The sequence below is a fragment of the Fusarium subglutinans genome, assembly GCF_013396075.1.
Source record: "Fusarium subglutinans strain NRRL 66333 chromosome Unknown NRRL66333_c0000073, whole genome shotgun sequence".
In the NCBI taxonomy this organism is placed as follows: Eukaryota; Fungi; Ascomycota; class Sordariomycetes; order Hypocreales; family Nectriaceae; genus Fusarium; species Fusarium subglutinans.
This window is the reverse complement of record NW_023502136.1, coordinates 118441-144958: the sequence shown is the minus strand read 5'-3', so window position 1 is coordinate 144958 and position 26518 is coordinate 118441. Positions and strand designations below refer to the sequence as shown.

The 26518-nt window shown below is 49.1% G+C and overlaps 6 protein-coding genes across 6 annotated transcripts; 3 read left to right on the top strand and 3 right to left on the bottom strand.

Annotated features, from left to right (window-relative positions):
• Positions 1-623: 623 nt before the first annotated feature.
• On the top strand, positions 624-893 carry FSUBG_6675 (gon7 family; the record flags this gene model as incomplete). The annotated part of the gene is made up of 1 exon (XM_036684899.1): positions 624-893. One exon carries the CDS (start codon positions 624-626, stop codon positions 891-893), a length of 270 nt encoding a protein of 89 aa, XP_036537828.1.
• Positions 894-1046: 153 nt separating this feature from the next.
• On the bottom strand, positions 1047-4438 carry FSUBG_6674 (vacuolar morphogenesis 6; the record flags this gene model as incomplete). The annotated part of the gene is made up of 4 exons (XM_036684898.1): positions 1047-1644; positions 1694-1802; positions 1856-4276; positions 4357-4438. 4 exons carry the CDS (start codon positions 4436-4438, stop codon positions 1047-1049), a joined length of 3210 nt encoding a protein of 1069 aa, XP_036537827.1.
• Positions 4439-5014: 576 nt separating this feature from the next.
• FSUBG_6673 (uncharacterized protein) lies at positions 5015-13555 on the bottom strand (the record flags this gene model as incomplete). The annotated part of the gene is made up of 8 exons (XM_036684897.1): positions 5015-5160; positions 5210-5987; positions 6037-6387; positions 6440-7625; positions 7684-8107; positions 9266-12271; positions 12320-13250; positions 13325-13555. 8 exons carry the CDS (start codon positions 13553-13555, stop codon positions 5015-5017), a joined length of 7053 nt encoding a protein of 2350 aa, XP_036537826.1.
• Positions 13556-15605: 2050 nt separating this feature from the next.
• Positions 15606-17043, top strand: FSUBG_6672 (apoptosis-inducing factor 2; the record flags this gene model as incomplete). Its single annotated transcript, XM_036684896.1, has 4 exons — positions 15606-15807; positions 15874-16573; positions 16625-16932; positions 16988-17043. 4 exons carry the CDS (start codon positions 15606-15608, stop codon positions 17041-17043), a joined length of 1266 nt encoding a protein of 421 aa, XP_036537825.1.
• Positions 17044-20002: 2959 nt separating this feature from the next.
• Positions 20003-21432, top strand: FSUBG_6671 (uncharacterized protein; the record flags this gene model as incomplete). The annotated part of the gene is made up of 2 exons (XM_036684895.1): positions 20003-21013; positions 21070-21432. 2 exons carry the CDS (start codon positions 20003-20005, stop codon positions 21430-21432), a joined length of 1374 nt encoding a protein of 457 aa, XP_036537824.1.
• Positions 21433-21896: 464 nt separating this feature from the next.
• Positions 21897-23769, bottom strand: FSUBG_6670 (long-chain acyl synthetase; the record flags this gene model as incomplete). Its single annotated transcript, XM_036684894.1, has 3 exons — positions 21897-22240; positions 22300-23009; positions 23096-23769. 3 exons carry the CDS (start codon positions 23767-23769, stop codon positions 21897-21899), a joined length of 1728 nt encoding a protein of 575 aa, XP_036537823.1.
• Between the last annotated feature and the right edge of the window lie 2749 nt (positions 23770-26518).

Sequence of the window (26518 nt, the reverse complement as noted above, 5' to 3'; positions counted from 1 at the left end):
GCTCCTCGGCCGTTGTTACATCTTGAGACCCAAAGAGATGCGAGCCCGGATCGACAGGGTCCCAGGCAGAAAAGGTGTTTAGGGTTTGTTTCGGCGTTGATGAGGTTTGGTCAAGGTCGATCGCTTTGTCCTAGGCGGGAGTGACAGGCTAGTGTGTAGTTCAGGTAGGTAGTTCTCAAGAGTTCTTATCAATGCTAAGCTAATACGGAGATAATGAATGCTCATGAACTATCTACTTAGGTATTAGGTTAGTAGCTTAACCTGGAGTTGACCAGATTGCCTATCTACCTATCATTTGGCAAGCCACTTCGCTGACTAACCTGGCTTTTAGAACGGGATTGCCTGTTCAATCACATTTATTGCAAAGGATATACCAGCTGAAGCGATACTGGGCCAAAAACACAGGATTGCACTTCTAGTCGCTCAATGTGGAATTGTACTTGCGTGATTGAACATAAGGTAACTATTTCATGATATTTACTCCGTATATATTATTTGCTCACCCTATATCTCCACGAACACCAGATGTGGGGTTCTTATTCTTCAACCCCACGTCAAAACATCACATCCAAGTCTAGACTTCGATCTTGTTCCCAACACCAAACATAATAATCTAAAACAAAATGTCGCAACCAACTCTCACCGCAGACTACACCTCCGCAGCGAGTGAACCGTTCAAAGTTGCTCACACCCTTCCTGCTATCTCATCTCCAGCCTCCACGACCGACAAGTCATCATACCTAAAGGCTCTGCGCGCCTCTGTCGCCGATACCCAAGACACTATTAATAAAGAGCTCACAGCGCGAATGGAGCAGGACAAGGCGAGGGATGCTGCGGCCGAGGCCAAAGAGGAAGAGAACTATGGCGAGGAGGTACAAGAAGAGGAGGACTGAGGTAACCAACTCCTCGCGAACGACTGCAAACCCTTCAGCGGCAAGATGTGTTTGAATATGAAGGGTATTTGAGAAATATCATACTGGCTACCACCGATCCAATCCATGCAAATGCTCCCCGAAACGATGCTCCCATCAGCATAAACGACTTGTCTAAAATCCTCGACCCCAACTTGGCGCCTGGGATGCGTCTACTTTGTTCCCTGTTACCCGATTCAAACAGCCGTAGTGCACCACCGTGTTATCCGGCAGGACAGCTACCACGCTTCCGCCAATACGCATACCTCCCCCGAGTTTCTTGTGACACACGACGCAGTGTCGCTCGTCTGTGATGGCAACGTGCCTGTTACGCCCGCCTTGCCCTCCCTGTACATCGTCACCAAGGTGCAGCCGCGCCGCGATAGATATGCCTTCAGCCTGTCGCAAACCAGCGACGATTCTTGCCTCGTTGACCAGACTATTTGCCGACCGAATGCGGCCTCGGAAGTAAGACTCAAGTGACCGAACGGGAAGGTCGTCTGGAATCAGTCCTAGAGTTGATGTTGCTGGGAGACGTGATCCATGCTTTGAAAGAAGGTCCAGTGCTGGTTCTAGATTGGGCTGGTTGGGTGGTGACGGTTGAAGATAGAGCGACAGAAGGGTGTGATAAATAGATGGTGTAAAAGTCTCAGGATCCTCTCCAGTTTCATTTTTCTCATTTGGCTGAGACGATGGAGCAGTATCTTGAGTCGAGTTAACTCGGTTACAGTATCTACTAAAGTTAGCTTCTGAGCCGATGGAACGATAGGTGAACGACATACTGTTCAGCTTTCTGGTAGTCCTTCATCTTGAATACATATATCTCAAGGGCTTGTTTGTGTTGGTTCATGTTGCTCAATACCACAGCCTGTGCTTCGTAAAATACTGGGTCTAAGTCGATGCAAGTCAGTATAGATCACCACACACCTGTATATGAACCTTACCATCTCTGGGAATCAATCTAAACGCCCTGCTGAGACTGTAAACCTGCCCCGGCTGTCTCAAGAACTCGATGAAGTGATTCATCATTTCATCCCACTTCTCACCCTTGTCCATCTTCTTCAAGTTTTCTACATAGAGCTCAACTAATCGGTCGTGAAGGTCAGGTGTCATATCTTCGAGCTCAGTGATGATGTGCTCCAGATAGCGTCCTTCCAACTGCGTATCAACATCATGTAAGAAAGAGACAACCCGTTCTCGTGGGAGGGTCTCCGCATTCTCTGTGTCGCCTGTGAAAATCTCCAAGGCCTCATCTGGACTGGCTTTGAGGGTCCATTCTGCATGCTCAAGGATGAGGTCAATTTCCGACGGTGGTAGATTTTTGAGGTATTGGATGGTGCGCTGCGGTCCGTGAAGTGTTGGTGCGGCCTCGTCGGGTTCTTTAGCGGCTCCAAATCGTCGTAGAAGTTCTAAAGCCTCCTTATGTAGCTTCTTACCGTAGAAGAAATCCACCAGCTCAGTATAGCGATTGTGTTCCAAAAGCTTTTCGTTGACCACGTTAGGGTCGCAGAAGTTGGGAATTCGAAACAGAGAGCTTGCTAGAGTTGGTCGGGAAAACATGTATGCTCGGAATAAAGTTGTGTCGACTAAACGAAAGGTGTTTCGGAGCTCCTCTTCAAGTTTCTTCTCAGAATCATCGAGCCCTATCCGTAGGAACTTCTCTGCTATTTCTTCTGTTGAACCGTTTCGATCACTGTGAGGTTTGAGGTTTCCAGTAACAGGATCAATCACTCGTTGTAATCGAGCACGTGTTCCAGCCAGGTAACTGTTGAGCTCCAGAACCGCGTTCGTCAAGTCTTTGTCTTTCAAAGGCAGATCTTCGTTTGACTCAGTCTCCTTCACACTAGCAGCATCATCGCCGTCAGCCGTATCCTTCTTTGAGAGGATGGATGCGGTATCCGACTGGGGCCTCCTATAGCTTCCGGTAAGATATCTGGCGAAGCCTCCTTTGCTTGACTGTGGGGTTTCCTGTGCCTGCTCAACAGGTTCAGGGGTGGTGGGACGGGTGCCATTGGTTTTATTCGGTGTTCCTGGCGCGTCATCCGACTCTTCTTCTTCCTCTTCCCGGCCGGCCCACGCAGATAGTTCTCCAGCAATGGACGGAGGAAACATCCTGAGAACTCGTTCAGGAGGTGCATGTACGGTATCCTCATTGAAAAGATCCATCGCCTGGCGATATTTCTTTTTCTTGAATAGCCCTTCAGCTTTGAGCATCTTGACCTCGCGGAGTGTCTGCGCCTTGTTCTTTAGCAATGCATCTTCAAGCATCTCGAGAATGCTAATAGCCTCATCGAAGTGGCCACCATCTACTAGTTCCTGAACCTGGGAGTCATAGTCTGTTGAATCCATCTTCCAAACACAGCGTTCACTGGAGATGTGAAAACCTTTTCCGGCATGTGCTAAGCTGTAAGTTGGTGACGGAAAGTGAAGCTGAGCAGCACCCGGTAGTGATAGATTCTGAAGTGATGATAATGTTATAGGATTCCGAACTTCCAGGGAGCCTTTTGAAGGCGCTTGCAAGGCAAGGATATATGGGTACGAGTACCCTATGGACTCAGGGGCATGGTTCCAGGGAATCTGCCGTCTGTCGAGGGGCTTTCCATCATCATCGATGAATAGTGTGTTGATATCCTTTGCCAGTAACATTTCTCCCTCGGCCAATTTGGTCGCCAAAGGCTTGGGCATATAACCTCCCAATCCCATGTATCCCATACCAGCACTGCTCATTGCACCAAACCGGCTACTCTGCCCGGCTGCTGGTCCCGAACCCGGACTCACGATATCTTCGACCTCGCGTGTTACGACGTCCACCATGACGTATCCGCCATTCATACCACACACCAACTTTGTCGCATTTGCCCATGTTACGGATCGAATCGACTCAGGCAGCACGATCTCGTCCACATCCTCAGAGAGTTCGCTCTCAAGCCAGCTCCAGAGTAGCAATTTCCTCTTGACCGCAACAGCCAGCCGACTCACGATCTCGGGGATTCCCGTGTCCGGATCCTTGACAATATTGGATGTTGACGCAAAGCATGATGCATTCTTGGTTCGGCTGAGGGTCTCAATAAGTTCGTATGTTTTCAGATCGTGAAAAGAGACGTGATAATTCGACAAGGATACAATTGTGTTTGCGTCCTTTATAATTGCCAGCTGCTCGATTGCTCGCGTCGAGAAACGTTCTACCTCGCGCATCAAATCAGTTGGCTTTTCCGACCTTTGTGCAGTATTATGGTTTTCGCCCGCCGCAGACGACGAGCCATTGGCATTTGTATCAGCGGAACCATTCTGAGGTTGGTCGGAAAGCTCGTTCAGACGGTAGATTCGGAGTGCGCCATTGTTAAGGCCAACAAGAACGCGGTCACCTGAGAGCCGAGAGTTAGTCAGTCGGTGTCGTAGAAACTGCGGTGGAAGAGCAGCGGAACCACCGGGGGCATACGCATACCTTGAGCGAGTATCGTCTCAATCTTAGATTTATCTTTTTGTCGCAGCTCGATGATGGGACGAGCTGTGAAAGCGGAGAGCATGGCGCCGGCCAGCTCGAAGCTGTAGAGGCTATTGGGAGAGGAGGCGCATCAGTCGCTCCCAGAGTTAGCCAAGCGCACGGTTTGCCAGGTAAAGACGCTATCGACAAGTTTGAAGCATGAAGTCGCAGGAAGGACAATCAGTGTTCAGTGTTGCTGGTGTATGGGTAATTTGATGGACAGGAATGGTAGTCAGTTAGGTAGGTACTAAGTCAGTTAGGAGTCGGTATCCGGTGGCAGGGTCATGCCGCCAACCATCGACGTCAATACCTAGATGGCCAGAGCTTCTTGCATTACAACGGTACAGTGCAGCAGTGCGAACTCACACTAACAACCACATTAGGTACTATAGTTACATGGAAGAACCAAATTTGACGGTATCCATATAACAACATTTATTCGCCGCACTTCCTATTCAATCGGTAAATAGAAAACAAAAAATAGCTAGCTTCCAGTCTATGAATCCCGACGCTTGATCTACACTCATGGACATGGCAATGCACCTGACAGAACCAACGTGAAATAACACCAAATTTCAAACACCAAAAACAACAACACATATATCGACACCCCATTAATCTAGTCAAGTCCCGCGACTTGCATGATTCCATAACCAAGAGTCACGACCACAACAAGAGTAATGAGACTGCTGGGCACACCGCGGCTAATGAAATGCTTGACCTGTAAATAACGCTGGCCGAACGGGTCTTCCTTCATGATAGCAGCTATGGTAGGTTAGAATTGAGTTGTTAGGGGCAATTGCATGAAACTTACTCATGTTGGGGAATCCACTGGTTGGCAGACCCATGGCTGCACTACACATGAGCACTCCACCCATGACAAGCAGGTTGGGGTGAGGCTGATCCATAGCAACACCAACGTCAAAGACAAGAGGGAGGAAGATAAGGGCGGCGACTGTGTGGCTGATGAATGTTGCGATAACCAAGATCAGAGTCGAGAAAACAACCAGGACACCGTACAGACTCATGCCCTCCACCTTCTCAGAGACGATCTCAGCGAGGGTATGTAGCAGACCAGACGAGCGTACAGCTTTGCCCAGAGACAGACCACCGGCCGCAAGGATGATGATGGTCCATGGGAAGTTGTTGAAGTCCTCCTTGGTCAGCAAGCCGATACCGAAGAATAGCACGATGGGAATAATAGCAATAACACCCATGTCTCCAAACTCGGCCTCTAGCTGGTGGCTAGCACACCACAAAGCAATGGTAGAAATGGTGACGATAGTAACGAACCATTGGAGACCAGTGAACTTCTCCTTGACAGGCCGAATAGGGGCAATCGTGGTACCCTTGCCTGGCTGGAAGGTAACCAGGAGGAGGAGCCAGATCAGAACAATCGAGAGAGCGCCAACAGGAATGACAATAAAGAACCACTGCAGCCACGTGGGCGCGGGTTGCATGATGCCCATCGCCACGACGTTCTGAGGAGAAGCGATGGGTGAGAGCATTCCACCAATGTTGGAGGCGAGTGCGATACCGATAATGACAGCTTTCGACATGTTGGAATCAGAAGGCAATGTTCGCAGCATGGGCTGTATAGTTGTCAGTTTGAGCCTTCATCCATTTCAATGATTGACTCACCTCGATGATAGAATAGCATAGAACAGGAGCCGCGACATTGCTGATCAACATAGACGCAAATGCAGCTACAAACATGTTGGCAATCAACACAGTCTTGGGCTGGGTGCCGGCCTTGCTAAGAACAAGAGTCGCCAGTCGTTTGTCAATAGTACACTTGGATAAAGCAGCTGCTAGAGTAAAACCGCCGAGCAGAAGCATGATGACAGGCGTCCACATAGCAGCAAAGATGGCGGATGTGGCTGCCTTGGAGTCCAGACGTTTTTGAGGCTTGCCTGGCGTCTCATCACGAACTACGTTCAAGACAACAGAGAGGAATGGGATAAGTAATGATGTCACAAAAAGAGGGATGGTCTAAAGAGGTCAGTAATGGTCAATCGTGAATTTGCCTGGCTGGAAAGCTTACCTCGGTGGCCCATAACAAACTGACAAAGACAAGCATTGCCAGACAGTTCTGTTGCTCGGGCTTCTCCATGATGGGGAGCAGAAGCAACAGGGAGAAAACAGTAAGACAAGCGACCAGTGTCCAAAGAGACGAGCTAGCGAGCCATGGAGGTAAGGTAATCTTGCCCAAGGGTGTGCGGAACTGGGTCTCTCGTGGTGCTTTAGCCTCGTCGCCTTGCAACCTCCTTGTGACATTCCCTCTCTCTTGTCCGAGAAGTGCTTGTCCCAAGCCCGCAGCTTCAGCTCTGCGCTCGATACCAATAAGATCTCGCCACACGGTGTTGCGCTCCCAAACAACATGCTCTCTGAGATGCGAACGAAGGTCTTTGCGAGCGAGCTCCTCATCTCCGCCAGTGACGACCTCAGCATAAGCCTTCTCCATCTTGGTAATGTTGTCCTCAAGAACACGCTTTGTCTCGTCTTTAAAGGGGTAGGCTGTCTCGACATGGGCCCGCAGATAGGGGCCCTTGAGTTCCTTATCAAGGATCTTGTCAAATTTCTTGAGCACCTTGGCAAAGCCGGTGCGGTTAAGCTGGATAAATGACTTAAGTTCGCAGAGTGACACATAGAGGCCGATAATGCGCTTCTTGAGCATGATACCAGACGAAAACATGCCAGAAGAGAACATGAGAGCTTGGTCATCGTTTTCGTCGGCTGTGGTGCTGTGCCTTCTCATATCGCGACCGAACTCGGAGGAAGCGTTTAGATCTTCAGAGCGCGGCTTATGGATGTTGGGAAGTGTGCGCCTGCGGCCTCCACTGCTTCGTCGCCTTGTTGTAAGCCCAGTTGTCTCGTCTTCCTCCTCGCTCGCGCTCTCTTCATTGTCGGTGCTGCGGCTCCGAGGACTTCTCGAGCGGAAGCCGTTGCGACCATCAGGACGGTGGGCTGATGAAACAGAGAGCCTGCGAAGGTAACGATTATCGGCAATGGCATCCTCGGCCTCGTCGCCAACGTCGCGTAGCAGTTGCGCAGCTTCTTCGAGCAGCTCGCCTTCTTTAGCGACGTAGAATGAGCATATCTTTTCTAGCTCGACACCAAGAGCTCGAGAGAAGACCTCTTCAGCATCTTCTTGGTTTATGAGAGGTCGAGATTCGGCATCGCCAGTGGTTCCACGTGCCTGATGGGCGGTCTTTTCGAGGTTATAGATTCTGCGAGAAGATGATATTAGCTCATGTGTGGCTTGAATGCAATATTAGCAGTACATACAGCTTCTTGAGATTGCTGTATGCAATGTAATGGCTGCTCCAATCTGGAACAGCATTGAACTGAATACTATGAGAGAACTTCATCTCGTCTTGTTCTTCTAGCCAGCGGCGCTTATCGTCTCGCTTGGCCTGTCTTCTTGCTTCACGATCTTGGGCGTCTCGACGAGCCTGAATGGGAGGATAGTCAACGAGTTCGAACTGCTCGCTCCGGTGGGCGCTGGTACTCGTATTTGCACTACTATCGTGTTGGAGCTTGTGCTGGTGCTGATGCAGTGGTACCGGGACTGGGCTGTCTAGCAGGGAGGCAGCAGCACTCCCTCCTCGTCTCGGGTGGGCGTCGTTGATGCGAGTTTGAAACGTGGTGAGTGCAACGCCGGGAAGAGAGGAGGGATCGTCGTGGGGCGGTGATGAGGGAATGGTTGCGACTTGAAGGTTGAACCAAGGTTAGATTTTTTTTTATTATCGCCCAACGAGTATTGGAAAAGATGGAGTGTGTCCCGGCGACGGAAGGCATGTGGTTCGAGGGTCCCAATTGGGTGTCAAGGCCCGTAGCGGTAGTGTCAAGATCCTCTTGGGAGTGGACTCTTTGGACTGTGGGATGAGGAAATCGTCGCGGCAGCCCCGTTGAACCCAAAAAAAGGTACACCACTAACGTCTCCACTGATACCGCACCGCGTTCTGTAGGGGTCAGAGCAAGTAAGCCTTGCTAGATTTGGGACAAAGCGATCATATGACGGTACGGAGTACATAAAGAATAATAAGAGAGGGCTTGGCTGTAATGCAAAGAGCCAAATCTAGGGCAATCGTCAAGAATGAAGCAACGCGCAAGTCAAGGGGTTAATGCGGATACTTGCTACAAAGGATCACCGAAGTCGCCCATGATAGGCCGGCTTTGAGTTTCCGTGCAGATTGATCCCTGTGCACTGTGACGTCGTTCCCTGGAGTTGTTCGGGACTTGCAGAAGTTGAAGTTGCAGTTGCAGTAACAAATAAGTCGATTGTGAGAGGTCGATTTCAGCTTTATATACAACGCCTATATATAGACACGTTATTGCTTAGACCAAGTTTCATTACGTTTCTACGGCCAAAGATTCATTCTCGTTTCATCCACTATTCCAGCCAGGACCCTTGTAAATTCTACACGGAAATGCATGATATATCAGGATGTATCGTCTTTTTCTTCAGCTTCAAAATAAGGGGATCGAAAATACAGATACGCAAATTCGAAATGTTGGTGTGCCCAAAAGCCATCACATGATAGAAAACGTGGGCAAATCCCCTGAATTGACAGGATGGCTTCACGAAGCTGCACCCTCTACATTCTATCAGCTGAGACACTGAAGCAGAGGTGGAGGTCAGGCGTAGGCTTTGAGGCGCCAGGACTAAGAAACAAACCGTCCGACCTAAGCGGGGTGTCAATATTAACTAATCTACCTCCGTAAATGCCTACCAAATCCATCCTAAATTAACCCAAGCTAACATAACTATTTTTGTCACTTAGAATACCTAGGACCCATTGTCACTTTCTGGCCTCTCCCTGGCCTACGTAGACTAAGGCGTGGGGGTATCTCCAACATCAGTTACCAAGCATCTGCTGTAGAGCATTTGTGCGATAGGTCTCACTTCTCTCTACCAACTCCTCGTGTCTTCCCTTTTCAACAACCTTACCTCCCTCAATCATAAAGATGACATCGGCCTTGCGTACTGTGTGAAGCCTATGTGTGATGGCGATCACGGTGATACCACGTGCAACCCTCTCGAGTCCTTCTTGCAAAGCCCGCTCACTCTCAGCATCGAGAGCACTTGTGCTCTCATCAAGAAGCAGCAATTTAGGCTTACGCACAAGGGCACGGGCGATGGCTAAGCGCTGACGCTGTCCGCCAGAAAGACGCGAGCCATTAGGACCACACTCCGTCTCGTAACCGTTGGGCAGCTCCATGATTATATCGTGGATGTTAGCCAGCTTACAGGCTTCATGGATATCCTCATCCGTCGGTTCATGATCAGGAGTTGAGCCCAGCGATACATTGAATCGTATTGTCCCGTCAAATAGTGCACAATCTTGAGGAACAACCGCAATATCATTACGGAACTCGGTGCCCCCCCGAGCACAGATATCGTTGCCGTTGATCTCAACTGTTCCGCTAGAAGGGCGGTACATCCGTTGCACCAGCGACATGATGGTGGACTTACCAGCACCCGAAGGACCGACAAGCCCAACGAATTGACCAGCAGAGATGGTAAAAGACATGCCTGTAAGGATCTGGATGTGAGGTCGAGCTGGATATGAAAATTTGATATCCCTAAAGACGATAGTCGCTCCCTTGCTTCCATTACTCTTGACAGGCGCTTCAGCACATGCCTCAATATCTCTCTCGGTGTTTTCTACAGCGAGCGTGAGCTTTCCCTTCTTGGCGTCATTCTGGGAGGATCCGAGGTTGATCAAGCTCAGAATTCGGGAAGCGGCAGCTCTAGCACGAGATACCTCGGGTGCAAGACTGAACATTTGACCCCAGAGCTGCGCACTGACAAGCATGCAGATAAGAATGATGAAGAACTCTCGCTGGCTTGCCTCGCCTGCAGTAATGCGAGTTGATCCCCACCAGTAGGCAAATGCGTAGATCAGATTTCCTGTGCTGTTGGCCAGAGAAAGCCACAAGTTGGCATACATTGAAGCAAGGGTAATTTCCTTTCGAGGTGCTCTGAGCGCACGACGATACGAGCTCATGACCTCTTCTTCGATAGACAGAGAGGAAATTGTCTTGAACGAGTTAACGGCTTCGTTAGCGATGCCAACTGCACCAGAAAAAGCTCCAGCATGCCGGCGCTCGAACTTGGATAAGGATCGAAGCTGCATAATGCCACAGCCGAGGAGGATAGGGACAATAACCAAGCAAACGATGGCTATCTTCCATGCAAGGATATGTGAGAGGATGATGGCGACTAAGAAGTTGACCACAATGGAGAATATTGTACCGATGATAGAGCCACTGAATCCGCCAACTGTAGCAGCATCTGTTGTGATGACGGATAACAAAGCGGTTGGTGTCCGACCCTCTGATTGATGCCAATCAAGGTCTTGCTCATAAAGGGACCGGAAGCAAAGGACTCGGATCTTGTACAGCAACTTCTCAGCAACCATGCCGAAGCCAGTCCAACTTGTAGTATTGGCTAACAACTCGACACAAGCGATTAGGAACCACATGCCTCCAAAGAACCTACCAGCCCAACGAATGTCCTCAACAGGATTGCATGGGCTGATGTTGTCAATTGTATAACCGAAGATAAGACCAGAGGAGGAGAATGTGAGGCCAACAATAGTGGCAGCAACGAGACAGATAATGATGAGAAAGAGATATGGTCGGACCATTCCACTGATAGTTCTCATAACAGTCCAAGCGGACTTGTTGGAATCGAGAGCAGCGTCTACGTCCGGGGCCTCCTCCTTCTCCTTGACATCTTCTTCCTTTGAATCTTCTACCACCTCTTGTTGAATGTCCTTGATTTTGAGATCCGTGATAGAATCCTTCTCCGAGTGGATGTTATCAGTGCGGACGGTGCTTGTGGTTGAGCCAGCATCTTCAGAATCGACCGTCTGCAAACGGATCATACTAGCGTATGATCCATTCAAGGCCATGAGCTCAAGGTGGTTTCCTTGCTCGATAATCTCGCCACTGTTCATGACGATGATGTTATCAGCGTTCTTGATAGTTGATAGCCGGTGAGCAATGGCGATGACAGTGCGGTTTTTGGCGATAGACTCGATGGCCATCTGGATACGATGTTCGCTTGCAGAGTCAAGGGAAGCAGTGGCTTCATCGAGAATTAGGATCTTGGGGTCGCGAATGAGGGCTCTCGCGAGTGCAAGACGCTGTCGTTGGCCGCCACTTACAAGCTTCCCGCCTGTACCAACAAGCGTTCCGTAGCCATACTCAAGCCTGTCCACGAAACCAGCCGCATCTGCCAGACGGGCAGCCTCCTGAACACGATGGACGAGGTCAACCATGTCCAGGCCAAATCCTTGAGCTGCAGTCGTAAGACCTTCACCCTGTCGGAGCTTGGCAGCAAGTTCAGTAAGGCCAGTGCCAAGAATAATAGCTTTGAATCGCTCATGCTCGGGTTGAGGGGAGTTCAAGATACCGAGGGCAATGTTCTCAACGATTGATCGATCCAGGAGAGATGGCTCTTGCTGTACAAGACTCATATGACTTCTCAAGCTTTTCACATTCAAGTCTTTGAGGTCATGACCATCTAGGAGAACCGTGCCTTCAGCAGGGTCATAGATTCGGGAGGTCAGACCAGTGACAGTTGACTTGCCACTCCCTGACAAGCCAACAAGCGCCGTGTGTTTGCCAGCAGGACAATCAAATGAGACGTTCTTGAGCACGGAGTGATGGGGCCGTGAGGCATAAGCAAAGGAGACGTTCCTGAAAGATACAGTTCCCTCGACTGAGGAGAGCCTCACTCCTTTGTCGGACCCAGTATCGATGTTTGCAGGGCTGTCCATGTCTTGACGAAGTTTTTCAAACGATCCGACAGCAGCTCCAACTAAGGGTAATAGCGGTGCGATGCCACCTAAAACAACACAGGCTATTCCGAGTCAGTCAGAAGATTCAATATCGTCAAGCAGATGCTTACCATCAACCAGCAGGAGAATGACTGTATAAATGTCACCCACAGATGCACCTCCATTACCCTCAACCATGCTCGCAATTTGTGTACTACCCTGCCAGAAAGCGAGGGCATTTGCAGAGTAAGCAATGAAGTAAAGCATTCCAGCTTGAATAGCAGCAACGAAAGCTTTGTTGATACCCTGCTTTCGAGCCCCCTTCATTCTCTCAGCAAAGATGACCTCTAGTCGCGGGCCCGCCCCAAACGCCTGGACAACCGGGATATTCGCAAGAGCCTCTGAGGCAATCGAAGAAGCAGAGGCGATCTTCTCGGACATTGCAGTCGCGAACTTTGCGGTGAACAGGCTACCCACTGTGGCAAGAAGCATGAAAGCAGGCACAAGTGACACAAGAATTCCAGCGAGTGTGGTATTCTTGATGAAGGCGACCACATACGACGATACAAAGAAAGATGTGCATCCTAGAATGATGCCCACCTTCTCAGAAGTTCCTGACTGAATAGCTTGTATATCAACATTGAGACGAGATGTGATCTCTCCAGCTTGTCTCTTGTCAAAGAAAGTGGCATCTTGCAAGAGAATACTCATAAAGTAACGATCGCGAATACGATTCTCAAGACGACGGCTAAAGATTGACCATGACACGATGTAGGTATAGATGAGCGCAAAGCTGATCACGCCGATCCACGTGATCGTGACAACCTTTTTGTTGATGCTGTCCTGAAGTTCTTTGGGCGAATATTGAGATGCGATTTCTCCATCATCGCATGACGCAGTATTGAGGTCGTTGACGAGTTGACCAAAGATGATTCCCATTAGAGGAAACGGTGCTCCGGCCCCAGAGGCCGCGAGAGTTCCGACGACGAGTAGGAGGATATCGACCCATGATGGGTTGGCGTAGAAGAGGAGCTGGAAGTAAATGAAGAACGAGCGTAGGCTCTGAATGGGGCATTAGTTGGATGGATGTTGGGAGGGGCAAGGTAGGAGGCTCATATCTTCTTGTAGGAACTTACCTTTTTCTTCTTCTCTGGTGGTGTATGAGATTCAGCTGACATAGTTGATGATCTTGTAGATGGTCGTGGGGAGTGAATGGGTGGACGCTTAACAGTTGGGTCATTGAGCGCATGTATCAACGTCTCTGTTGTAGCAGGGTCTGTCTTTAGAGAGTCATTAGGTATAGGCTCGCTAGCAGAATTGCTGCTAGTCACGGCATTGTCATGCTGCTCAGGTGAAGCTGAAGCCATCTCGACAGTGTAAGTCGCAATAGCGCCAATGGATCTTCACAGCGACCCTACGCACAAGAATCGAAAGAAGAGAAGAGAGGGAAACACATGATGAAAAGAGATGCTACGCTGCCACTGGGCCTCGAGAGTGTCGGCCTTGTAGATCCCTTACTGAAGACCATGGTCGTCTTGGCATGAGGAACAGCCGCAGACGATCCATAGCGAACAGGCATTTGGAGAAATGCAAACGGAGCCGGAGCCGGTGCAGAGCCTCTGCCTAGTTCGCCGTCAAACAAGCATAATTTTACAGTAGAGTCACCCCGGTCTTGTCTTGGCAGCTCTAATGGGGACAAGGCTGCGGTGCTAGAGAAGCGAAGGATTGCAACCCCCGCTGCAGAATAAAGTCGAGGAGATCCGCAGAACGATTGGCCTGAATAGGAAGAAGAGGACTTGAAGAGTGAATATGGGACCGTGATTATGTTTCTCTCATGAGAATGTAGTTGCCTCATGGTGCACTAAAGATGACAAGCTGATGGGCTCTGCTTTGACCAGGGTTGAGCGTAACATATTTTTACCAATGTCCAAATTCGAGATTTCCTAAACTCCTCAAGTCCAGGAGAACAGCATCTGTCGTTACCTTCCAACTAGTTACACCAGTTCCCCGAAGTTGTGAATCGCTGGTGATGCTGTTACCATGTTGTATAAGCTTGATCCATCAGCGGGGCGAGCTAGTTCAAATTGTCAGGGATTGTTCGGATCAGATAATTCTTTTCGGTCATTCACTGGCTCGCTTGCCAAGTCTGACTCAACTTTTGGGTGTGGTCCCCTCGGATTGGGACTGACTAGGTAGACGGAGTTATCTGATCGGCCTCGAGTTGATGCCCTCCAGCGGATTTCCGAACCCATAGCACACCAAGAAGACACAGTAAGAGTAAATGTTCGGGTTTCAAGAACATCATAGTCTAAGCGCATCAAAATGTCTGTTGTTGAGAAGTTGAGGATATCTATGACATCCATTGCCAAGGTTTGCTGCTATGTAAAGGGCTCACAACATCCACTCTTCTCATAATACATCCTTGCTCTCTCAACATACAGAAGCAAATCGAATAGACTCTACATTGGAATTTCTTGGGAGGATTCGCGTATGTAACAAGTCCATTATTAGTCTAGAGATCGACAAAATCATTACTCCAAAGATCGATCTGATAACGGTCTTCACACTGTACAACTCATCACGAGAAGTGGAATTGTGCCTTCAGACTGCGAGTTCTTAGATGAGTCAGCGGAGAACGGATATCCGTCAGATCTGATAATTTTCCCTCTTGTCCAGGGTGCTGAGGCTTCAGTGGAGTTTCACGGTGTTCCGTCGCTTGTCTAGGACGGATCTGATAACTTTAACTCCACATCCACATACAAAAAAGTTCCTTGCACTAACACCAGCACCAACCACGCCGTGATCATGGAGAATGCCCCGCTGCCGGTCCCGAAACCCCTTCCTCAATCTCACCGTGAGACTGACACAAGAATTCCTGGGAAATACGATGGAGAAACAGGGCCATGCAGGCTCCAGCCGAGAGATGAAAGGTCCCTTGTTTGAAGCCGGGGCCGGTCTTGGTCCGATATTGAAGTCTCTCTTGCGCCTTTAATCTGAGTACGGATACAGTGTGTTCCTCCTCGCATCAGATTCCATACCGCCTTGCGTCACTGGTAGTCCTCAGCGGGTGCTGTCGTTTATTCCCGTGTCTTCATCTACCTATATTCTCTCACCTCTTCTCTTCTTCCCTTGGCTGCTTCAACTATTTCTTCTCGCTTCCCCCCATCTTCGTGCTCATAGTACTCCATCCTTCAGCTCATGTTTGTTGCTCCAAGGTCGTTCAGGTTCTCAGGACAACTACTCAGAGTCCCACCCGCGACTCTATCTCAGGCCATACGTTTCTTTACTTCGAGTCCCTTGCAAACAACCCTCGTCTTACCTCAGCCTCAGATCCAAGCAAGATCTGTTGTTTTAGCCTCACATTTCGTGTTTCGACGTCAAATTCTTCCTACGTCCCACTCCAAGGCCTTTGCTACCATGGGCTCGCTCCCCGAATCATCCAACGCCGTGCGCGTTCTCATCCTTGGAGGTTGCTATGGTGGTCTATCTGCTGCTGTCAACTTGCTTGATCTGAGCCAAGGGTACTCTCCCCGCATGAATTCTGAGCCAAACATCCACCATCCTGATCTTCCTCGCTTCAACATTGATATCACTATCGTCGACGAGAGGGATGGCTACTGTAAGTACTCTACAGTCCAGCTGGGCTAAGCGATATGATAAGTGCTGGACCCTGACAGTATCGCAGACCATTTGATCGGCTCTCCCTTGGCTCTTTCTGATTCCAACTTCTCCAAGAAGAACTGGGTCAAGTACTCTGATATCCCGGGCCTCAAAGACCCCAGCATCAACATCATCCATGGCTCCGTCACCAGTGTCGACCCTGCAGCCAAGAAGGCGACCATCTCTGCTCATCTCACCGAAGAGAAGAGTACCCTTGAGTACGACTACCTCGTCTCTGCTACTGGTCTACGTCGCGTCTGGCCTGTAGTGCCTCAGTCTAAAACACGAAAGCAATATCTCCTCGAAGCCGAGAACCACATCACCTCTGTCCATAATGCTAATCATGGCGTCGTGGTTGTTGGTGGAGGCGCTGTTGGCATTGAGATGGCTGCAGAGCTGAAAATGGTGAAGCCTCACCTCAAGGTGACTCTCGTTCACTCGCGTGAAAAGCTCCTATCTTCAGAAGGTCTCCCTGACGAGACCAAAGATGTGGCTCTTCAGTTGCTCCGTGAGGCTGGTGTTGAGGTTCTCATGAGCCACCGTCTAGCTGCAAACAACAAGGTTGAGACGACCGACGGGAGTGAGAAGTATGAGATCGAGTTCACCAACGGCCATAAGATGTTCGCAGGCGAGGTCATCATGGCCATTTCCAGAAGTGTTCCAACCTCAACGTACTTGCCGCCCTCTGCCCTCGATGCGGACGGTCTTGTCAAGATCAAGCCCAAGTAAGTTAATTGTCTCCTGACTTGAAATCCCAGCTGCTGACTCGCGCATAGTCTGCAGTTCCAGGACGGCACCCCCAACGCCGAGTCGCACTATGCTGCTGGCGATATCACCAACTGGCCCGGTATCAAGCGATGTGGCGGGGCCATGCATCACGGCCACTACGTAGCACAGAACATCCATCAAAGCATCCTCAGCCAACGAGCAGGCCATATCCCAGAGTTCAAGGAGCTTGCGGTCTACCCTCCTGTGATTGGACTCGCAGTTGGAAAGAAGGCTGTGGCATCGAGCCCTGACACAGGCACTGTTTATGGTGAGGAAGTTGCTCAGTCTTGCTTCCGAGATGATCTTGGTTGGACGAGTAAGTTAAACGGGGCCTCGATATGTTCATTAAGATGACTGACCTGATTTGATAGTTTGCTGGAACTACATGCAGCTCGGTGGCCGCAAGACTGACGAGGCTAAGGCTTAATGTGAAACGATCTTGTAGTGTCTGGCGTTCAGGATATAATCTTTTAGACATACTACCGAGGATGAACGACAGCCTTGCGTTGTCCTGGGTGTACTATTAATCCTTCTTGATACCTATTATACGATTTTAAGCTCTTGTCCTATGTCTATAGAGTGAGAAACTATTCAAATCTTGTTCACGAATGACTGGATCCATCTAGCATGAGATTGCCCCCAATGGGACTTTGGAGCGGCGAGAATCGAAGCCGTTATCATTAAACGACTTTGAATTTCTTCATGTGGCATGTTAGTTGATATCCACGACTTCAGCTTCATACATCCAGTGCTTCCTTGACCTCAAGTCTTTTGACAGACGAGGAGACAAGAGCAAGGGTCAAGACTGTGATTCTTAACACCCAGCGGAACTTTATGAACCGCAACGCTCTAATTTTGATAGCTGTATATATTCCAGACCCTCAGATATACGATAGGAAATATTTCACATTCTTGTAAGTTGATTCAAGATCCTCGACACGTCTCACCGCGTCCGGCTCTTCGAAAAAAGGCAATTCGCCGAACTGGAAAAGAAATAGACGTATTAATACCTGTTGGAGAAATCGGATAACAAATTGACGATAAAAGTAGGTAATAATAGATTTAGAGCATATCTAGCGACCATAATTCTGCGTGACAACGGCGTCCGCACTCCATTAGAAGCCACGGATCTATACATTGCAATCTAATCAATACGCGTACTAATAGGGCAAAACTTGGCCGATGGACCTACGATGGGTTTGGGATAAATTAACTGGTTTCAACTCCTAACTCGTCATATTTCAGCCTTCGAACCAAAATTATATCCTTTGTGGTGGATATGCTACTTGTTCGGGTCGTCAGTATAACATCTAGCCCTTGAACATTACACAGTAAGTGATGAGCCGGAAAGCGCATATATAAGTGGCAAGTTCATAATAAACAATGAGCCTTGAGGAAGCCGTAAGTTCCATTCATTTAATGATAGACTTGGACTGTCGCACGTTTCAACGCCGTTATAGTAGACTAGCACATGAACTCACAAAATGGATGAATAGCTTATAATCCAAGTGTTGAGAGGCGAGTCAAGATTTCTAGTAAGTGCAAGTTTTGAGACGCCTCGAGACAGGGAAGCCAAGGACTGCGATATAATGTACTTCATAGCTCTCGTACACTGCTTTCGTCTCATCGTCGGCAATCAGACTTCCACGGTTTATGATTAGCTAGTTGCCTGTCAAGCTTAAGTTGGTTTGAAGAGAAGCTGAAATCATAAGATTGGTGTCTTTAGGTATTGTTAGACTTCGAATAATGCCTGGCTTCGGCTTTTCCAAGTCTTGGCCCATTCATTAGAAATAAAAACACTAAAGTTCAGACCCGTCGGCCTCTGCAACCAAGACTATGGTATTTAATAGCCACTAAGGCTCAGAACTGAGACGTTATGAATCGCTTCATACAGATCATCTGGTGCCGTATTCCGAGTATGGTGTCTGGGGTTACCTTCGCCCAAGAAACACCAAGAATGTGACCGAAAAGCGGAGAAGTCAGACGAGATCGACAGTTCTAACCAAGGATTCGTTATACCCATGTTCGTCGCTATGCATGTACTCCAGATGAAAAAGATCAGTGATCGCATGTGATTAACAACTGATCATCCGGAGTAAGCATTCGTGTCTCAAACATGATCATCGTCCATCTTGCAGTGAAGAGGGTCTTGCGTACGAGCGATTCAGATCAGATTTGATTGATAAGATTGGATCGGACATCCCCTCGCTCAATTGTTGGTTTGTCCGTGCATGGTCTCCTCGTATGTACCTGACTACCGGGTTGCCAACCAGTCTTAACATGCATGCTGGAAAGTCAAAGCATCGGCCAAGTTGACAAATGAGTGGCGATCGACATGTAACTGACGCCATGGACACCTTCATCACCAACGACACATATCGGCAGATTTGAGAACCCATAACGTACATGTGTTACAGCAAGTCCTTTGTCTTTGTCGAGCTCATGGCTGTTCGCAAACTTAAGTGGCTTAAGTATGCACCACACAAATGGTAGGAAACGGCCCTGTGTCCTTGACTCTTCGCAGGCGTGGGGGCCGCAATATCGATGCGCTGTTGAGGGTTAACCATGCGTGCTTGGAACCGCCGAGACCAGACGATGTCCCCGGAACCGAGGTTCCAGGCACACTCGGTCTCAAGGCATTCATCAGGCCACATTATTCATCAAAACCTGTGGAATCGACATTTACAAGGATCACGAAGCCGGCACTCCCCCACCCACAGTGGTCAACTGGTGAGCCTGTCTGCCTGTAGAACCTTTAGCGTGGGTGGGCGGTTTATCAGATCCTGCTAGTCTTTCCAAATTTTAAGCGGTCAAAGCCGGCAATACCTAGACCCTGATCCTGGGAATAGGTATGTACAGTAAACAGCTCCGAGGACCGGAAAAAGAGGAGGGGGTGTGTGCAGGCAATAGTTACCTAGGCCAGAAATTGGGCGTCAGGGGTGGCTGGTCTTGAGTTATCAGATCCGCTCTGACCCACACGATAATCTTGACCCCGAGCTGCTGAGCATACGGAGTAGTTGGTTTGCACAACACAACTCACAGTAGGGGATCTTCGGGATCTGGCTGCCATATGGCTTGGCAAGCTAAGTCCACTTCTGCGTCCTTGACGTCGTCTCGAAAATACCACTAGTCTTTCATCGCACCAAAGCCGAGAAAGTTGTACAATGGCCTGGAAAGCTGCGGAATTGATGGGTACACCATCCATGCAGAATGCTGTCCCAAGGCGTCAAGCTTGTTCCGAAGTGGAGGACCGGTATGGATACCTTCTCCCACTTATGCAGCTTGGTATCCTGGCGTGAATAGCTTCTTGAGTGTGTCCAACCTTTTCATCCTTTTCCAACCCTTCTCGCTAGTATCCAATCTTCAATCCTTAGGCCGTTCAAACAATGTCAGCGCCAAAAGGAACATTCTCAGCCCTGAAAGCTGGCGAAACTGTCGTCAAGCTTCCTCATCCCTACCAGACCGAGTTTGCGATCGAAAAAGTCCCGGCACAACCTGACACGAATGCGCCAGCCTATAAACTTGTCCAGAAAGCTCCTGGGTCTGACAAGCGGTTGCCCTTTGACCTTTACGTCGACGGCCTCGTCTTCTCAGACCCAATTGATCTGAAGTCAAGTGAGCTTCCACCTCAATCCAACAACAGTCCTTGGGCTCGGGCACGCCGTTCACCATGTGTCACCGCTCATTGGGCTGGCACCGAGGCGCCAGGCTTGGGTCAAGTCTGGCTGCTTGCATATGCTCTTTTCACTTTGAGAACATCAGTGGAATCATATCGACTGGAGTTGCATGGCGCTGGGGCCGCTACTCTGGGCCAACAACTCACAGCAGTGTTGCTTGCCATTGATCACCCTCTCAAGGGCCGAGAGAAGCGCCTAACCTCCAACAAGACTGACGAGAGCCTCGTCCTTGTCTTGCGAAGTACCTTCTGGCAAGGCGCTGGATCGCCATTTGGACCTCGACCTGTTTGGTGTCCAGAAGAATCGCCTTCATCTCTGCCCGCCTCGACCCCTCTTGGATCATTCCCTTTGACTCCTTTACACAACACAACGACCATCACAGTCGCCGGAGATCCTGATGATCCCGAGAGAGTTCAGCAGTCATGGCACCCAGTCAGACCAGCCAAGCCCGCACCTGGAGCTATTGTTTACAGCCGATGGATTCCTCATCTTAACGAGACCTTCTCCATGGTATCAGTCGACTATAATGATACCGAGCACGTACGTCTCTTTCATGAATGGCAGAATGATCCTCGTGTTTCCCAAGGATGGAGCCAGACTGGAGCGTTGGAGCAACACCAGGAGTATTTACGTCAGGTGCATGATGATCCGCATGTAATTGCGCTTCTAGCCAAGTGGGATGATATCCACTTTGCATATTTCGAGGTCTATTGGGCCAAGGTATGTTCACGTATGTCTTTCTTTTTGCTACTTTATCTGACGATCTTGTTTAATAGGAGGACCGGCTGGGTGGTTACTTCAACGCTGGTGACTTCGACCGCGGTCGACATTCCCTTGTAGGTGACGTGCGATTCCGCGGGCCACACCGTGTGTCGGCGTGGTGGAGCAGCTTGATGCACTACCTCTATCTCGACGATCCGCGCACTATGTATGTTGTTGGTGAGTCCCAGGAGACCAACACAACTATTGTTATGTATGACTTCGTGCATGGCTCAGGCCTAGACAAACTTGTCGATCTGCCACATCAACGCAGCGCTTTCGTCCGATCGTCGCGAGAGCGCTTCTTCCAGCTGTGCCCACTGGCGGACAATGAGAAGGTTGTTGCTGGTACAAAGCTTGGTCTTGTGCCTAAGCTATGAGTGTCGAACAGGATAAGATGGACATATTAGGTTTATTGGGAATACTGGTCGTTTGAGGTATTCGGGACAGCAATAAAAAGTTGATGCTTGGTTGGATCACATGTTTTTAGATAAGGCATTCTCAAATTAGATACATACATACACATGCTTTTGTTTGATGGAAAGAGCCGTGTCTCACCCGTGACTTACAAGCTTGCAAGGTAAGGCAATGTTGGGCTTTTGCGGGCATAATAAAGAGCGCCAAGAAACAAAACGGCAGGTGTTGGGTGTCTGACCAGCTTCCTAGGTACTTTCGATTTATGACCAAGGTAGATAGGCACCTATTTATGAAGGACTTTTCTCAATTTTCTCTCGGTTCTATAAACTTTTGTCTTCCAAATTTCAAGTTAATCGCATCACGCTTCGAAGCATACACATCTAATCCATCGCTTGAACTCGTTCAGCCCTGTCCACTCCACTCCACGCTACAGTTTCGCAGGCACTTCATGCTTTCGGAGAAGCTCATCGCCCAGCTTAGCCATCTCAAACTTACGCACTTTGCCACTTCCTGTCAGAGGGACCGTTGCCGGAACATCGCCATCACCCAGCCAGAAGACGTGTGCAGGTGATTTATGGCCACCGAGCCTTTTACGACACCAGTCCTTGATCTCCTCGAATTGGGGCTTCTGGTAGCCTTCAGCCAACTCAACAAACGCGCCTACGACTTCACCATAATGCTTATTCTTGAGGCCGACGACAATGGCACGTGTTATAGCAGGATGATCCATCAGACGCTCCTCAATTTCGAGCGGGTAGATGTTCTCTCCACCTGTTGAAGCGGGGTTAGTCAAGCATTCCGTACCGCCAAGACTGATGTTCCTGACTCACCTCTGATGATGATATCCTTAAAGCGCCCAGTAATCGAGCAGTACCCATTTTCGTCAAAAACAGCTTCGTCACCGGTATGTAGCCAGAGGACGCCAGCAGCGTCGCGGATCATAGTCTCGTTGGTCTTCTCTGAGTTGTTCCAGTAACCAGCCTGTAGCTGGTAACCGCCAATGCAGAGTTCACCACGCTCACCGACAGGTACAATATTACCATCACGGTCAACAATCTTGGCCTTTGCATGAGGCATCAAAGTACCGACAGTCGTCAATCGTGTGTCGATGGAATCGTCAGTGAAGGCATTGAAGCACGTTGGTGAAGCCTCCGTCAAGCCGTAACTGCTAGTGAACTCTGTCATTCCGAAACGGTTTACCAAGAGCTCCATAAGGTATCGAGGAACGGGTGCACCAGCAATGATACCAGTACGCAGGTTGTCGCAGTTGAAGTTCTCGGGCCACTTTGCCTGAAAGAGCGAATCAAACATGGCTGGAACACCGTGAACGGCAGTGCATTGTTCATCAGAAATAGCCTTGAGCGTTGCGTCAATATCGAAGACCTCCGCCGGATACACGATTTTACCGCCGTGAGTGACAACAGCAAGAAGACCGAGCACCAAGCCAAAGCAATGGAACAGCGGTGGAGGGCAGCACAAAATATCTGCAGGACCAAGCCGCATGCGATCACCAATAAAGCGTGAATTATTTACCAGGTTGCTATAAACTCGTCAGTTTACAGGTCGAAAAGTCGACAGCTTGCACCAAGCTAACACTTGGCCCCGAGGAATTCATGGATCACTTACTGGTGGGTGAGCATTGCAGCTTTGGGTAATCCGGTCGTTCCGCTTGTGAATTGAAGATTGACTACTTGATGAGGAAGCACCTTGGTCATGGCTTGATACAGTCTTTGGTGGTTTCGCCTGCGACCAGCATTCACCAATTCGTCATAGGTCTGATATTTACCAGACTCGTCTCCTCTTAGCATCACGACCATGGGGGCTGTCTTCTTATTCTCAAGCTGATGTAGCAGCTGCGTCTGGTCGAGCCGTCCGATTCTTGGTGTTGTGAAGAAAATCTTGCTGTCGGAAAACTTCAACCCATACATCGCTTCGGTCGGTGTGTATGTGTTGTTCAGGATGACAAGGATCGCACCGATTTTAGCCACCGCGAAGAAGACAGCCGCATATTGTTCACAGTTACCTGCCATGATGGCAACACGATCGCCAACCCCAATTCCCATGTCCAATAAGGATTGCGCCAGAGATGAGCTTTGTTGGCTTAGCTCATTGTATGTCCAGCGGGCGCCTGTCCAGGGAATCACCAGACATTCTTGGTTGCCATGTTGGTATGTCTGAAGCTCAAGAAGCTCGCCCAACGTCAAATCAACCAGTGGAGGATCGACAGGGCCCTCAAGGATAGAGAGCTTCTGTTGTTGCCGCGATGGAGCGGAAGGTATATTCGTCGTTTCGGTCGCCATGATGAGTGTGGATGAAGTTTGGAACTGACAAAATCACTTGGGAACTTCGGAGAAACACGACGAGATCTGTAAAGAAAGCAGTCCCCGAGAGAGAGAAAAACAGCAGTGGGTGCCGATCAAGGGTTCTACCTTGCAAAAATATGCATTCTCAAGCTCAAACAGACGCTATCAACCTGTACGTCCGTATTAACCCGTCATGATGTCCTGCCCCACCATCAGTGCCGTGCTCCGTTCAGGCCCATGCTCCTGGATGGGGGTGACGCCAATTACGGAATCAAGTGCGTTTCTAAGGAGCCAAGTAAAGCGGAATTGGACCAGGGCCGAACCGGTGCGGCAATTTTTATGAGTGTTTGGTGGTGTCCAGATGGACGCCGTCTCACACTAGACATTACCAGTTGCATCATCGCTCGCCGTTATCTATTGGCGAAGTCGTCTGAAATTTGGTGGATTCATCATCCAGGATTCTTACTCGAGCTTCTACGCTCGTGTCAAAGTGGTCAACTGCAACCGTGTGTCTTCCCTCATCCATGTCTCCAAGGGCATGGTCTTGGGTGACAAAGAACCGGGACCCTGGGGATGGTTCCGTCCTGGCGGAGCTTTTGTTCAGTTTCTTCGCCATCCACGCACCTTTTGTGGCCACTTGCATTACTTCATCGCTTCAGTAATACTGTGCCGTTTCATCGCCCTAACCCTGCGCTTGCTCCATCAAGCCCAGGCGAGCGCGAGACCAAGTTTTTTTCTAGCGGCTTTTTTTGCGCCAAGTATCTAATCTGATGATCAGATAAGATGGGTTGCCCCTCATCAGTTGTGCAGGGTTAAAGCCAGAGCTTTCTACGTCCACACCCCAACCCGAGATCGGCTAAGAGGGGGGAAAATTTTTATCTGATCAATCTGGACACTCGCCAAGTTCCATCCACTTTCCGGACATCCATCCCAGAGCGAGTACTGGACCAAGTAAGCGGGACGTAAGAGGCTGACAAGGGTCGCTGTGATACGGAGTATAGTCCCCGGACTTGACAAAGAAGCATAAGTCGTCAGAGAGTTGAATCCGGTTCTGCCCGGTCCCATAAGGCTATATGTATAAGTCAACATGACTTTCCAACTGTCTGACGGTGGAACTATTACGCTTAATAATGCACCATGGACATGGGACTTGTCTCAACTCAATCGCCAATTGGCGCATAGTCGTTGATAGTCATACCAAACGAGTGCAAAGGCCTCCTTATTTAAAAGAAACGAACCTTCTGTGCTGAGGCTGCGTATTCTGTCACTTGAACTATTGACTTTCCTGGAGTCCTGCCCTGTGGCAGCCTACACTACTCTACTCTACCCGTTCCGATGAATAAAAGAGAGTGTCTTGGTCGCGCATCATGTCGCTCATGACAACTACTCTGTAGAATTCATCAAAAAGGTGAGCTGCGGTTTTTGTAGCTAGGGATTACTAGGAAAGAATGTAGCTCACTCGAGAGTAGCATTACCCGTGTTGATGTATATCCCGTTTTGCAATTCTCGCAAGGGGTCCTAACCCTACATCATGAGGTGGTGATTAAAGGTAGGGAACGCTCAAATCCAGTGCTGAAACTAGTAAGAAGTTTCAGTATATTGAACCACGTTCTAAAAACTGAGGTTCGTCGGCTGATACTTTGGTCTTTTACGTCCAATATCATCTGTCATGATACGGACATGTCATGAGGAGGTGAGAATTTTACCCAATCCAAGCACAATTTGCCGTTGTTTGTGAATACATCTTGGCGGCACTAGCTCTTACTTCTTTATTTGCTTAATCCTTAGCTGAGGACTTACTATAGCGTTTGATGATACTTTTTCCAAGTGCCATCACGTACCTTGGGAGGAGAGAAAATATACGTTTGGACCACTACGATTCGAGAAGATATCATCAATTTTGAGCTTCTAGTACAATAGTGAGCTTCAGTTCCTTGTTTTTGAACCAATCTTTAGTTCCAACCAGGCGCTTCTGATGTGAGCACCCTCTAATGTGCTGTCATGACGAGTGAACGCTGTGGAACTGTGGCCATTGAGACAAGGATGTTATGATGGGGGCGACAGTCTGGAAGCAATAGCCACTCCGAGTCAAAAATGGAATATTAGTCATATATCGACTTGCGATTGAATCGCGGTTTCACAAAAGAGCACTTATTTATCTAGATCACAAGACCTGTGGTCTACAGATCTATCATGATATCCATCCCGCACTCAAGATCACCTCTTGAACTACAGTGATACTCAGCTTCGATCTTGACAGCCCTTAATTTACGTGTGTCCGAGTTTCGGTATTTAAGCTATGGAATACTTTGGCTGTTACAACCTGTTCGTGGGGATGCAATTGTGAGGCAGGCCAGCAGCGTTGTTCACTTTACGAACAGGCGAGCATATGATGAAACAAGCTCTGGCCTGCAATCCTTCATTAATCCTGCAAGCTCTTACGATTAGTGCTCTTCACAGCGCGGCGGCTATAATGACAAGCCGTTGCTCCTGAGATATTGAAAAGCTACATGAATCACTGTCCAAGAATAGATAGACCTGGAGTCGATGATGAATATCGGCTTCTTGCAGAGGCCTCTTCCTCAAATGTTCCGAGCAGCATAATTGAAGTCAAACCTATAGTGTAGATCCGAACAATAGAATATTGTACTGGACGGTCCAACAAGGCAATGCACAAGATATACTTGACCAGCGAGCCACGAGGGGGACCATTCCATCCATGTTGAGGTGAGGATACCATGGGAAT